Source organism: Plectrocnemia conspersa, unplaced genomic scaffold (assembly GCF_051122295.1).
Source record: "Plectrocnemia conspersa isolate PC_06_02 unplaced genomic scaffold, ASM5112229v1 ptg000011l, whole genome shotgun sequence".
NCBI lineage: Eukaryota > Metazoa > Arthropoda > Insecta > Trichoptera > Polycentropodidae > Plectrocnemia > Plectrocnemia conspersa.
In genome coordinates, this window is record NW_028277175.1 from 16,017,115 (window position 1) to 16,032,285 (window position 15,171).

General features: G+C 29.9%; 1 protein-coding gene across 1 annotated transcript in view; it reads right to left on the bottom strand.

Moving 5' to 3' along the window:
- The window catches only part of Kif19A (Kinesin family member 19A), a 29,867-nt gene extending 16,884 nt beyond the window's left edge, over nucleotides 1-12,983 (bottom strand). Inside the window, exons 1-4 of the mRNA XM_088196780.1 lie at nucleotides 12,810-12,983; nucleotides 10,475-10,543; nucleotides 10,130-10,228; nucleotides 5,862-6,065 (exon numbers count right to left, since the gene is read on the bottom strand). Coding sequence (XP_088052906.1) covers nucleotides 5,862-6,065; nucleotides 10,130-10,228; nucleotides 10,475-10,543; nucleotides 12,810-12,881 — 444 coding nt within the window. The 5' untranslated portion in view covers nucleotides 12,882-12,983. The remainder of the gene's footprint in view (nucleotides 1-5,861; nucleotides 6,066-10,129; nucleotides 10,229-10,474; nucleotides 10,544-12,809) is intronic.
- Between the last annotated feature and the right edge of the window lie 2,188 nt (nucleotides 12,984-15,171).

Genomic DNA, 15,171 nt, shown 5'->3' on the forward strand with positions numbered 1-15,171 from the left:
CTTAACAACACGGTAGAAATAGAAGAAGAAATTAATACTCTCACTTGCTCAATAAACAAATCGATAGAACGAGTTACTCTCGAAAGAAAGTCAAACAAAGATATTTCTTTACCAAATAATATTCGCGAACTTATTAAAATTAAAAATCAAATTCGTAGGAAATGGCAACAATCTAAGAATAAGTCAGATAAATCAAAATTAAACCGCTTACAGTCCGAAATAAAAACTGCAATTTCAGAATACAATAATGAACTATGGGAGAATAAACTTACCGACCTAAACCCTGAAGACAATTCCCTTTGGAATATGTCAAAAATTTTACGCAGAGATCCAGTAGATATAAAAAAAATTATGACTCCTTCACAAGTGCTAGTTTATTCTTTAGAAGATAAAGCAGAAGCTATTGCCGATAGCCTCCAAGATCAATGTACAATTAACTTATCTTTAATAAATGTAGACTTTAAAAACAAAATAGAAAAAGAAATTAGAACTACTCTAGGAAAAAAACACAACCAAATAGAACCAGTAACGTCAATTGAACTAGAAAATATTCTTCGATCACTAGCCAACCGCAAAGCCCCTGGAAACGATTCCATCCCTAGTAAAGCTTTCAAAATCTTTCCTCCTAGCGCTATCAGTTTTTTTCTTAATATCATAAACGCATCATTTAACTGTCTGTATTTTCCAACAGTTTGGAAACAAGCTAATGTGATAGTTCTGAGAAAACCCGGTACCGACCCAACTCTTCCCGCGAGCTATCGACCCATAAGCCTCCTACCCGTCGCGAGTAAAATATTTGAAAGGCTTATCCAACGTTGATTATTAAAACATGTAATAGAAAATAAAATATTACCCAATGAACAGTTCGGTTTTAGAACGGAACACTCGGCTACGCAGCAGCTGCATAGAGTTGTGAACCACATCCAGTCGGGCTTTAATAAAAAAATGACAACAGGAGCAGTATTTTTGGATATAGCCAAAGCGTTTGACAAAGTATACCATGATGGTATACTATTTAAACTTATAAAATACAAATTTCCAACTGAACTGGTCAAAATAATTGAATCTTTTCTTAAAAATAGAACCTTTAAAATTAAATTGGAAAAACATCTATCGAGTCCGAGACCTATTCTAGCAGGCGTTCCGCAGGGATCAATTCTGGGTCCATTATTATTTACAATTTTTACTAGCGACTTTCCCTCCAAGCCATATAAAAAAGTAATTACTGCCCTATTCGCGGATGATACCGCCATTTTATGCTCTTATAAAAACCCCCATCGTGCAATAATTCACCTTCAAAACAAACTCAACACTATTCAAAAGTGGTTCGATAAGTGGCTAATAACAGCAAATCCCAACAAAAGCGTCGCTGTAATGTTTAATCGCAGGAGAAAACACGCTTATGCTAATAATAATCTCTCTAAATTAAAAATGTACGATAAAAGCCTCGAATGGCAAAATTCAGCCAAATACTTAGGATTAACTCTGGACTCCAAATTAACATGGAAATCCCATATAAATAACATAACTTCAAGAGTCAAAACAACTCGTGCTCGTCTATATCCATTATTAAACAGAAAGAGCAAACTAAATGTAAAAAACAAACTGCTCCTGTACAAATCGATCATCCGACCAGTTATTTCATATGCCTCCCCCGTCTGGGGAGGTATACTTAGTCGTAATTATTCGAAATCACTACAAACGCAACAAAATATTGCGCTAAGAATGGCGACAAATGCCCAATGGTTTGTCCGAAACTCAATTATACATAAAGATTTAAAAATAGACACTTTACGCGATTATTTCGATAAACTTAAAGTAAATTATCATGACAGAAATAAAAATCATTCTAACCCATTAGTTAAAAACCTTAATAAGGTAACATGAATATTTGTAAAAAAAAGTGCTAGCTAACGTAATAAGAAACAAAGTTTTTTTTTTTTTTTTTTACTTTTTTTTTTTTTTTGCCCCAAAAATAAATAAATAAAAGTGAGAACCAATTAATAGATACCCAGGTAAATGGCTTTGGCCAGGAACTGGAAAAAAATAAATATTAGACACTGTATAAATAAAAATATAAAATAAAACGGGTTCTATTGTGCCGACTATCGAAAAATTCTGCACTTTAAACCGTTAGAAGCATACACTACAAATATCGTATCATGTCTAGAATACATTTTTAAAGTTAAATTTTATATATTTATATATTTTAAATTCGCACTAATGTACAATTATTAAACATTTAAAACAAGTTGTGTGCTCATTAAAATGTAAACGAGTATCAGGAAAAATTGCACAAAACAAGATAAATTAAGCCATCAATCTCTAACCAGCGTTAAGTTCCATAATGAGACATTGCTTTATAAATTTTGATTGTTTTCACAACTAATTATCGCCACTGGTAATTATATCGTTTATTTATGTTTTTATATCAATAAAACAGGTCCAGTGAAGTAAGTTTCATTCTTAAGCATATATGTAAGTACATAATATTCTTGAGTATTTTTTAAGAAAAATGCTGATTTCTCGGAATTCCCATAAAAAGTTTTTTGCTTAAAATTGAATTTATACGAATATTTTTTTAATGATTACAGCTAAATTTACAGCTGCATTCAGAGCAGGTAGTTAAAAAAGGGAAAGGGATTTACGATTAACACTCCGAAAACATTGTTTGACAATATAAGTTTTATGACCGACTCTAGGAATCGCGATAAGCAAATATTTCATTTTGACTTTTTCAAACATTTTCCGGATATAATAACTGTGAATGCAAGGATTAGTGAATAAAAAATAATTAAGATATCAAGTCTTTAGCAATAATTCGTTCGCCGGCTAAATGTCAATGTCTTTATGTAAATAAAGAGAAAATAGTTAACACTATACATAGGTTACAATAAAATTAAATCATGTTCAAAACTATATTTTTATGATAAATAATAAACCTAAAAATAAAATTAATGACAAAATATATATTATTAAATATGACTAAAAATCTTCTAAGTTTTACATATACGATTAAAATAAATGATTAATTTAATATATAATCATAAAATACATTAACAATTTTAGGAATAATATCATTTAAAGTGTAAGTTTATTCGATAGTATCTAAATGATTAGCAATTAATTATTAAACTCAAAATCAAAGGCTACTGCAACCTTGTAGTATTAATTACTGTATTGTATATATGAATAGTTATATTTTTTCTTTAAAACACATTATTTATGGGTCGACCTTTCATATATTTCATAGCAGATACTTATTTTTTATATATATTATACTTGATAATAAAAATGCTAGCATTAGATAGATCAAAATATTGCATTGTTTATCAATTGAAGGTCATGGACTGAAATCTCACATGAGCACAGTTTTTTCAATAATAACAGAATTAGAAGATTAATATTAATTATTTTTATTGTTGTTAACCGATCACAAATTATTAAGTTTCATATTTTTTTTATAATTAAGTAATACCATTCTAAAAATAAAAATATATCTTAGTTATTCATAGCAAACAATGTCCAATAATTTAAACACTAATACTTCTAAGAAATACCACCGTGAAATTCTAAATACAAATAACCGTTAAAAATACGTATCGCGTGTTATTAACATTACGTACCGCGACCTTCTACAGTTAATTTTTTCAACAATTCTTCAACTGTAATTGTCACGTTTTATGACACAAACGTCTTAATTATAGTATTTCATATAAGTTGAACGTTATAATAATTATATACATAACTCATAATAAGCATTAAAACTGTTGAAATAATTTTGAGGACGAAGAAATTGCCCATCGATTTCCCAAAAAAATAGCCGACGCATGAGATAACTACCCGAAAGGACAACGCCGATATGTTTTTCCCCTATTGTTTATGAATTTTACGGCCAACGATTACATCGCATGTCGGACCATAATTATAAGACAATACCTATATAATATACAGTACGTTCGTGCATCAGTAGCGAGCGCTTTTGTCCGTCCGGATACGTGAATGCGAATCGCGTAGCTTTCGTATGCTACGTGGATCGGAATGGAATATCCCATAATATTCCTGAAATATAACCCTTATCTAAAACCGTTAATACAAAATTATCTGATTTTTGGTATATTCATACATAAAAATATGTACGAGTATGTAAAAATGAAAGAATAAATTTACATCACGTTTCGTGTGAACGAAAATAATATAATACATATATGCATGCAATTTATTTTTGGAATTCTTTTAATATCTTAGAGTTAAATGGCGTCTTTAAAGTTTCAACAAAACTAATGAATAATTCAGATCGATTAACATTTTCATGAACTTATAAACTTAATTATAAACAAATTGGAACAGAATGTGAATTGAGCCAAGAATAAAAACATAACTATGTAAATTAGGAAAAAAATAGTTAAATTTACGTTAATAAGAAAAATATATTTTTTGATGATATTTGCATAAGGTGGAGCTGAAACAGGTTCAAAAAATTGAGCCTTTACAATAAATTTCCAAAATGCACAATTGTATCTATTGCACATATAAATAGAATTTGTTAACTGGAACATAGTTTAGAAATAGTGGAATATAAATTCAACAAGATTTAATTACAATCCTGAGACGTTATAGCTGTTAGCTATACTTGGCTTTTCAAAGAATAAAAAGAGATTTTTTAGAGCTGAATTAGCCAATTTACATTTAGAAGTATGAATACATTCTCAAAAAATAAAACATCGATACCTTTCGAAAACCACCTATAAAGAACTCAATTATTGACTCAATATGTCTGAAATAGATGTGAAATTCTCTGGTTATTTTAGTAAGTTGATATAACACCTAATCTATCATATATCGATCAGTTAAGGGGTGTTCTTGGGCAGTTAAAAATAGAGTTGAAATAACGCTTCTTATTTTTGCTGGAAATTAATAGCCAATGAGCAAATGGCATTTTATTAAATGTAGAAAAAAATTAGAGACAAGCATGTCCATTTTAATGAGTAATTTCTAAAATTAATAGGCATAAGTGCTGTTGAGGTTTTAAATAATCATAATTAATTTTTACATTATTTTTTGTAAATAATTCAGAGTAAGTTAATTTTTACAGTATGAAAATGCTATCTTGAAATGCATCTGTAGGTGGTTTTAACTATTTGTGGTGCCACACACAATATATAGTATATCGAAAGTGGGGACACACAATGAAAGAGACCAAATAACTATTACGTTAATAATTGAAAATATTTCACAAACCACCTATATATCCTCATAAGTACCGCCGATGAAAACCACTATTTGTGTGAAAGGACGCGCGTTAGACATAACATCCTCATCTGCGATTCGCCAAAGCTGGCTCAAATCAGCATTAAAAAGTATATGCCACTTGGTCACAGAGGGGAGAGACGCCACCTAGTCGACTGCGTTGACCCGAAAGACATCACGAGAGATCCCAGCTGCTCGAAATCGCAGCCAACAATAATACAACTCGACACGCCAGCGAAGACTCTTTGACTTCCAAGACATGCCATACGTACACATTTTTAAGCTATCGCATATGTATGTGGTAACTTATAATTATAAAATAAATCACCAGCTTTTCTAGTGTCTGTGTGGCTGCAAAGTCACACACCTTCGGCCTAAAAATATCTATCATTATCTGTCTAACTATGTACTTTTTGAAAGATAAGTACCAATATGCCCAAAATTGGCTATAAATGTACATAAAAATTGTAACATTATTCTTCCAATTTTTTTCCTGATTTAAGCTTACAATCGCAATAAGATTTGCCCTTAACAATACTTTTATCCGCCATACACGTACATAATACAATTTTTAAATTTGAATAAACAGTTTTTATAATAGTATTACTCACCGTGTAGTCTTCTGGATTTGCAGTAGCATTGATTGCATCGAATAAACCACTAATGGCCCTCTCCATAAGTCCAGCATCTTTCGGACCTCCTGTCATAGTATAAGTTTTTCCAGCTCCAGTGGCTCCATAAGCGAACACAGCTCCGTTGTAACCGCTAAGAACAGCGTGTACCAGTGCGCTAGTTGTCGATTCGTATATTTCTTTCTACGTAAATAAAATATATGAAATTATATTAAAAGGGGACAAGAAATTGAATTAATAAATATTTTATTGTATGGCTTATATACAATATATGTACATACAGAATATTATTTTTAATGTGATTAATAGAGGGTAATTTTCCCATTTCCTGCTCGGAGCATAAATTCTTCATTCGACATGCAAAGCCAGAGGTAGCGAGATCAACGGAAAACATAATAATGTTTGATCAGTAAACATTTAAGGAGGTTAACCGCCACTATGAATATTATATGGGCGTTATTAACGACTCGAATGAAAGCGATATTATCGCGGTCGTTACAAAGCAATCTATTATCTGTTAACGAAAGCACTCGAAATGTTAGTAATTAAAATTTACTTGAAACACGAACGCCGTTTTGGCCTTAACGTATGTGCGCGTCGACCATATTTTTTTCATATAAATTGTGCGTGAATTGCGTGCAATAAAATATAACTTAGGCGTCGAAAGGATTTACACCGGAACTAATCGGTAGTGTGTATGTTTATAAATACAGTGTATAATGGGCGTATAAATGCATTTGATTCTAGTACTACATGACGGGGTAATTATAACAAGATTAAGGTTTTATTAACAATGCTGACCTACTTTTGAAAAAATATGTATTTTAAATTAACACGGATTTAAAAAAAAACGTTGCTATAACAGTTTTGGCATGTATGTATAGAATGCAATTATAAGAGGAGGATATATTTAAATATTATATATGTTTTAATAAATTTAAAATGTAATATTGTTTTTAATATTGTAGTTGTAAAATATTTAACGCATTTAAGAAATATTTTAGGAGAAATATTTCATAAAATTATATTTTACACCTAAAAGCCCTTCCCATACATAGTAATCTTTATTTTTTCTTCGACTCGTTCAATTGAATTTTGAGGGAACTGGTTGATGAAAACCTCAAGACAGGTCACAGTGCTGGCAACACTTTTAATGATCAACTTAAACCGAAGGCAATTAAAAAAAAATCGAACATACCGTTTTGATATTTTTTATTTCTCAACATCTCCAATTTACCTGAATTCTCTATTTTTAGAATAAATTAAAATTAAAAACGAACCTCTATCACAGATTTTTAATATTATTATATTATCTAGATTCTAGACGAAATAAAGAAAATGTAATTGTATCTAAATAAATATTACCCAAAATATATTTGTGATTTACAAATTGCTACCATTTAACAATACAAATTGCTTTTTAATTTTAATCGCTTTACGATACAACTTCGATAACGATGTGATACTGAACACTTTTGTTACTCAATATTACCCAACCTCGTACAAAATTAACAACACACCAATCTACCTTGTTTATGCACCGCTCTCTTTGAAGCTTATCGAATAAATCGTTTGAACTTCGATGACAGCACATACAAAGCTTTTTGATAAAATTTTCAACAACAACAAAAATCGTACTATAGCTAAAATAAATTACCGATCATTAACACATATCGTTTCCCGCAACAAACCACCCTAACCTTAGAATCTTGACCTTCGTAGCTGCGAACGAGCTTTCGTGTTAATCCAAACAAGTCGGCAAATGAGCAACGTCACAGGGTTCGTGACGATTGACTCATAAATAAGGCCATTCTTTCTTTTTATGCTAATAAACTTGACTTGGAAAATAAGGCTCGAGTTCCTGACGATCATACAACATATGTATGTATTTGTACACATGCATGTGTTTTTTTATAGCTGCAATAAACAACACGCAGTAATTACTAACTATAAAAACACGTGGATCTTTGATATAATATAAAACATTGTCAAACATAAATATAGTTTAATTGACACAATATTAGTTTAGTGTAGTATTCATTAAAAGCGTCGACGGTTTAACCTTGATGCTAAACAAATGCTAGTACTGCAGTATCAGTAAGGTTCATTGGTCGCAATGACTATTATCAAAGGTTCTCGTGAAAGATCGTATTTGATTAAAACTAAAGTGTTACAGAACTGGATGTGGAAATTATAAAATGTGAGTTCATAAAATAATTATTATACAATTCATAAGCATTAGAGAAAATCAAAGCAATTTATACTAATTCATGTATGCTACCTTTTAGACGCACAACAGTGATGATTATTGTGCATGAACAGGACTTTGTGTTAAATATGCAAGATATGGGAGTTAAAAAGTTTGAAAAAAAGTATCACTAATAGTAAAGCAAGCCAATTGAAAAAGTGATTTTAAAACTGTCGCATAGTTTGCATAAGCTAATCGTTAAATCAAGGCATTATATTACAGACCTATGATAGAAATTTTTATGTGAAGATTTGGAGAAAACATTTAAACGATACGCAGACTTTCGATAGCTATCAATTACCTATAAATTTCCAAAATTTACCATAAATTACCACCAAAAATTCCTAAGCTATTTGTTTCATAAATTTCGAAACTCGTTTAGAAACCACTAATGTAAGTATCGGACAGGCTAACATTAACTAGCTTTTTGGAGATGTATTTAGACATTACTGCGATTGACTTCAAGCTCCCTTGAAGGACAATCGTTATATTTTATCTTCCGCTGCAACCTGACAGGTGTGAGCCCAGTGCGTTACATTGGGGGTAAATATGTACTAAATGGGTAAGTCAATCAGACAATTAAGTAATAATCACCAGAGTGAATGTCTGGGAATCAGTGACGTCTATATTATTAATTATAAATTATTATGTGTAATATGACATAATAATTTATAATACTCCCCTTTGCATATAGGGCTGGTTTTTAATTATTATTAAAAACCGCATTTTTATAAATAAAAATTCGAGTCGATTGCCGTGGCGATCCACGGCAATCGACTCGAGTCTTAATATTTTTTTATAAAATATGTGACACTCGGTCAAACGACCAATTACTGACAATCAACGACGGTCACTGTATATATACGAATCATTCATCACCAATCGAATTATCGACGACTACGACGCAGACTCTCAAACCGGCAACCCCTCGACGGACTGCCAAGACTCTAGATACTGACATCTACAAATATTTTTATACATATTTTCAGTAAATTATATATTTTGAACTATAAACTGTTTACGGCGTTTCCGGAATTTAACTGACGGCAAAATTCATATCACCCTTTTGTTACATAGTTTATTTACTATTAGTGAAAAAGCGGGAGAATACCAAATAAGAGAATGAAAATCTGAACTGAAAAACCCTACATGCATGGGGGGATTTGACAAAAGGTTTACTAACCTGCCACATAAAAAATGCATGCGCACTATTATTATATAAGACAAGAATGTAGAAATAATATAACTTAATAGATGACAATTAGTCATAATATTAAAAGCTTACACCGTTTAATAAAGCGATATTTTAACGTAAGCAAATATAGATATTATTTTATATATTTAAACAAATAAATACGGTATCATTAATGCTGATCATTCAGACGTGACGATATACTTTAAAAGTTGTCTTAGATACATATCATTTTAACTTTCTTATCATTATATTAAAATTTATTCATTTTTTTACCTATTCAAGGGCAATTTAAATCGCACTAGGGGCTAGACACTTTTCCAAAAATCATCTCTATTGAAAGTTTGACCGTCCGATACTTACAAAGTTAATTTAACAATATATTTATTGACCTTAAGCTTAAAGCTAAAGAATTACCACAAAATCGAACAATATCCTCTCAATCGCCCTTGTCCGAGTTTGACCTCATGAATAAATAAATGTGCCGAAAAATCGTGGCAAAAATGACCTCGAGACCTTGGATCGAAAACTTTCATTAATTTCAGCAAAAAAAAAACAAAGACTATTTCAGCGCAAATTGTAAATTATTACAACAGATCTAAGGCGATAATCATCGCCCCTAAATTGCTCGACTATTTTTGAACTTCCAGCTATTTGCAATTGATTTTCTTTTAATAGAACTACTTATTGTATTTTATACGATGATCATTGAGGAAACAATGGTTATGATCCGTTATCCAATTTTGATTATTTATATATATTTAGAGTAAACGTTTATTTAAATATTAAATTAATAAATATACATACTTGTGTGGATTCTTCGCCAAAAGCTCTATCATACGTATAGATCCTCTCCGGAGCTCTCTTCCTCGGTCCATCTCTAGCAGCTTCTTCCACCGCCACAGCCTGTTGTCATTACATTTTATTATTATATTATATATATATAATTTAACACGCACTCGATTAAATGAATATTGTTCGTGACCTTGCCAACAAATTCTATACTAGAAATTTTTGCCGTAGTTCGTTAGCATCGCCACCATAAAAGCGATGGTACTTTATTGTACCATCGCGAAAATTAATGACTTCGAAAGTGTTCGAAGTATCCAATAATCGTTTAACAATGAATAAGGTTTTTTTGCCAATTCTCACCTTGTCATTGATGACGTGGATGACTCTTTGTGTTTCGCCTTTGGTGAGTGGTCTAACGCGTACGGCCACCTAAAGGGTAAAGGTATAACGTTAAATGTATTATATTTTACGTAAACGTAACTTGTTATAAGCATATGCGTATAAGTTAATGAACTTTACATTCTTGAGCATTACTTAATAAATATTATACTCTTTCATGTATCATGTAAATATGTATTTATTATGTAAATATAATAGATTCAATAAATATGAAAATATTTCTTCGATAATACGAACAGAACAAACATGGCTGAACATCATAGCATATGTGTATATGTTTTAATATTTTGATCAAATTATATTTTTTTTACTACAATATATTTAAGGTAAGCTTTATTTTAAGAACTCATGAGGTATACAACTTCCGTAATTATTGATATCTGATAGTTTATAAAAACTTATTAACTCTTTTAACCAATAACTTAATTAAGTATTGAATTGTGCCAATTTATCCAGATTTTAGTACATAGTACATATTTAACACTTCCTAATAATTACTCTAAGATTTTTGTTTAATGAATAGGTTTATAAATATTAAACAAATTAAACAAAGACGCAAAATAATCACGATCACACATGAGTGCGATTCTTATTCAAAAATATAGTATTTTTTTTCGATACTCGGCCAAAGTTTTCTTTTTAAATAAAAATTGAAATACATGTTCTGTCCATGTGGTACTTATGTATTGTAGTAATATTTATTTTTTCTAAAAAATAAACATTTTTTAAGAAAAAATATTTATAAAAACTGCATGTTTTTAGGAAAATAAAATTTAAATTTTTATGTATAATTATCACTCTGTGCACACAATAAATCTATTTATCCTGACATTAACTATTTTAATCATACGGGGTAGATCTATCGGCCCTTGAATTTCCAACTAGTTTTTAATATATGTATATACATAAATATTTTTTCCGCAAAATTTAAAATATTGAATTTACTGCATTTGTCAGTTTATATATATATTATGCGCCTGAAGCGACCAGCATAGCGTTGGAGGGCCCGGCTAGATGAGCAAAAACAAAAGCAGGTACACCGTCGGGAATGTAATTTTGATTGAAACCAGTTAAATTGATATAGACTTCATTTTTCTAAGTATCTGTAAAAATATTAATATTAATATTATTCAACAATTTTATTTGCGAATTTTTAAATTAAGCATCCCTGGAATAAGTTTTATTACAAAAGGAAGTGTGCTTTTATTTATATCACTTATAACAATTGATTACTAATTAAATTTATATATCAAGAAGCAATTTTACTAGCATGTGTTAGTTTTTCTAAATAATTTTATGGTTTATAATTATATAAGCACAGAAAATATTGATAAATATAATAAATATTTTTTCATTTACTTATGTTATATTATAACATACATATAATACATATATACAATCAATGGTTATTTTTTTATACATTTTAGAAATGACGCTACAAAAAGTAATGCTTAGATTTGTTTTGTACTTTTAAAAAAATCCCGTGATTTTTTACATATACATAGTATGAAAAATAGGCTGGAATTTAAAGGGTTAAAATAAAATATATATAGTACTTATTCTATACTGAAAACAATTAAAATAAAAGCTATTAAATCTCTAAAACATAAATATGATCATAATATATTTTTAATGTAGTCATAAATGCGTATCGGTAAAGTGCCGGGCTTATTACTCCCAAAAGCATGCTTGAATTTAAGCATTACAAATAATCATAATAAAATAAAGAATATATTTATCAGTGTTTCATAAATCGTCATTAAATATTTTTTATATAAAATTTTACAAACAATAACAACAGATTTTTTCTGAAATAATTTTGTTATAGTAGTAGATTTCAAATACTAATAATATTACAGGTTCATGAAAATATAATGTGCTTACTATTTTTTTATTTTCTGAAATAAAATTTATAAGTGGGTTTACTCAATTGTTTTTTAATTAATTAGATATAACGATTTTAACTTGTGTTCTATAGAAATTAACATAAAAGTATTTCACATCAACAACCTATATTTTTTGATAGGATTTGTGGCTCAGTTATTTTTTTAAATATATTTTTGATAAATATCTGCAGACTTCATCATATTTTTTATGTCTGCTGCAATCCGAGTTCTATCTTACAGATATCAAATAATATTGATTATATTTCTATACTTATCAGAGATATATTTAAAAAAAAAACAATTGAGCCAATATAGTTTATACTGCATTAAAAAATATATTACACCAAATTTTTATAATTTAAAAAAAAATCTCGTACTATTTAATAATTTAAAAATATTAGTACACTTACCATCAACCTGTCCTCCGTCATTTGCAGTTGCTCCTGTTCGCTCGCCATCACTTCAATAATTGTTTTTAACATCGAATCGAATCATATTTATCTATGAACAGTCTAGCTTTCGCAGCAGTCTAGCTTTCGACAAATTATTAGTGTTTTTTATTATGTGAGACATTAAGTCTTAAAAAAATTGCAAATTTGTTTATTTATTTATTTTTGATATATCGATACGTATTGATGTTGACAATGAAATATTTAGACTTTGTGACACGTCAACCCCACAACTCGACTACCCAAAGACTAGTGTTCGAATATATATTGTGGTAACCCGTCTACAAAAATCACCATAGTTACGATGCAGCACAACCAAACACTATAAAAGTTCGCGTATGCAAATATAAATATGATTTATTTAATTTTGCTAAACAACGCATATGCGTCTTAGTACTATTTTTGTTCATTAAAAATAGTAAATACTAATTTATTAGTCTAATATTAAATATAGGCCAAAGTAATAATCATTAAAGCAATACTTGTATAATTTGAATAAAAGATGCATATCAAATATGCATATATTTGTATATTATATGTACATACATATGTACATATCTTTTACACGTACATATACGTTTTGCCATATGCTTTTGAAAATCATGTGAAACACTAGTCAATAATTGTAAGCTTATGCTACCATTGTAATGGGAAGAGCAGAATAACATGGCTGATCATCAAAGTAATATTTATATTAGTTTTAAAAATCATTTTTTTATTTCGTGCACACGGCGCTGGAGGTGCTCGGCCAGATGAGCGAAAACAAAAACAGGTAAACAGTCGGGAATGTAATTTTACTTAAAATAGTTGAATTTATATACTGTTTAGTAATGAAAATCTATTAATTAAAGCTCGTAAATAATTTAATATTTTTACTGTTTTAAATGATGATATATAGACGAGAAATAATGCGTTGCAATATTAATAATATGAATGATGACTAGACACCCTAACTTGAAGACGTAGGTTACACGTTCAGTCTGTCATCAGTTCAGTCTATGATCTTGATCGTAAAAATACTGATAGCGGACTGATGGACTGACGGACTATATTACACGATCAGTCGACACTGACATTAGTCTTCTTGAGAACGCTTTCGGGTGATAAGACGGGCTGTTATTTACATAATTATTTGGTTAAAACCTAACCACGGCTTTATTTGGCATCGAATTGGAAAATCACAAAAGAAGATGGAAATGAATTACTTGATTTGGAGCCCATTAGCACTCGAAATTCACCAAACGGTATAAAAATTATAAGAGAAAAATATTGTCACTATTTTAATAACGAGGGTATATTGGATATTCGCAAGAATTAATAATAAATATTTTACTGTATTCATTTATTAGGTTATGTTGTATTCGTTTTAATAAATGCATTAAATATTTTAAGCGTTTTTATTTGAAAATAACATACTCGGGGGTCGCTCGAATTTGTCCAAAAAACGAAGATATTGAAAGTTCCAACTCTTCAGAGTATAAACAACTGCCCCGGCCCCTGATATTCGAGACGTTATTATTTTTTTTTTAATTCTTGGCGGTAATTTGATCTTAATGTGTTTTTTTTTAATATCGTCGATGGTGGCCAGATGTATAATTTTTTTATAAATTATCAACAACCTTTCCAAAGCTTCATTTCTCTTATACTTATTTACATAATTCTTATGGGTTTTATCCTAGAGAATAGGCATTGATTCTAATGTAAATAAAAAATCTTTCTCTGCCTCAAACGGCTGCGTAGTTGGCGGCGACGTGGTAGCGTTAGCGTTCTCGGCGCATACCTTCATCGCTGTCCGAGCGGTGACTGATAGATCAAACTGATGGAATACGTTACACGATCACTCTTTCGTCAGTCCGCACCAGACTGATGAAAATCATCAAAATATTTAAATATCTGTCAGTCCGGTTCATCAGTCCGTCATTCAACGCGTTACACGTTCAGTCTGGCGTCAATCGGACCACAATTATGGACTGAACTGACGGAAGACTGAACGTGTAACCTACGTCTAAGATATGTGTTTTTAGCTTCGTAAACTACGTGGCAATGTTTAGGTCATATAATAAAAAAATGTATTAAAGAAAATTAAATGCTAAGTTATGCAGTTTAGTGAAAAACTTATTTCTATTTAATTATTAACAAAACCCTTTTCTTTGAAAACCGCTTATTTTTCGTTGAATTTTTGTGTCCAACTTTTTTTAATTTTAAATTTAAATTTCATGGAGATCAATTTCTAGTTTAACAAGAATTTTACATTTTTTATTACGTACTTTTAAAGCAATTCATTTTAAAAATAAATGTCCTTTAAATATGGATACTTTTCTAG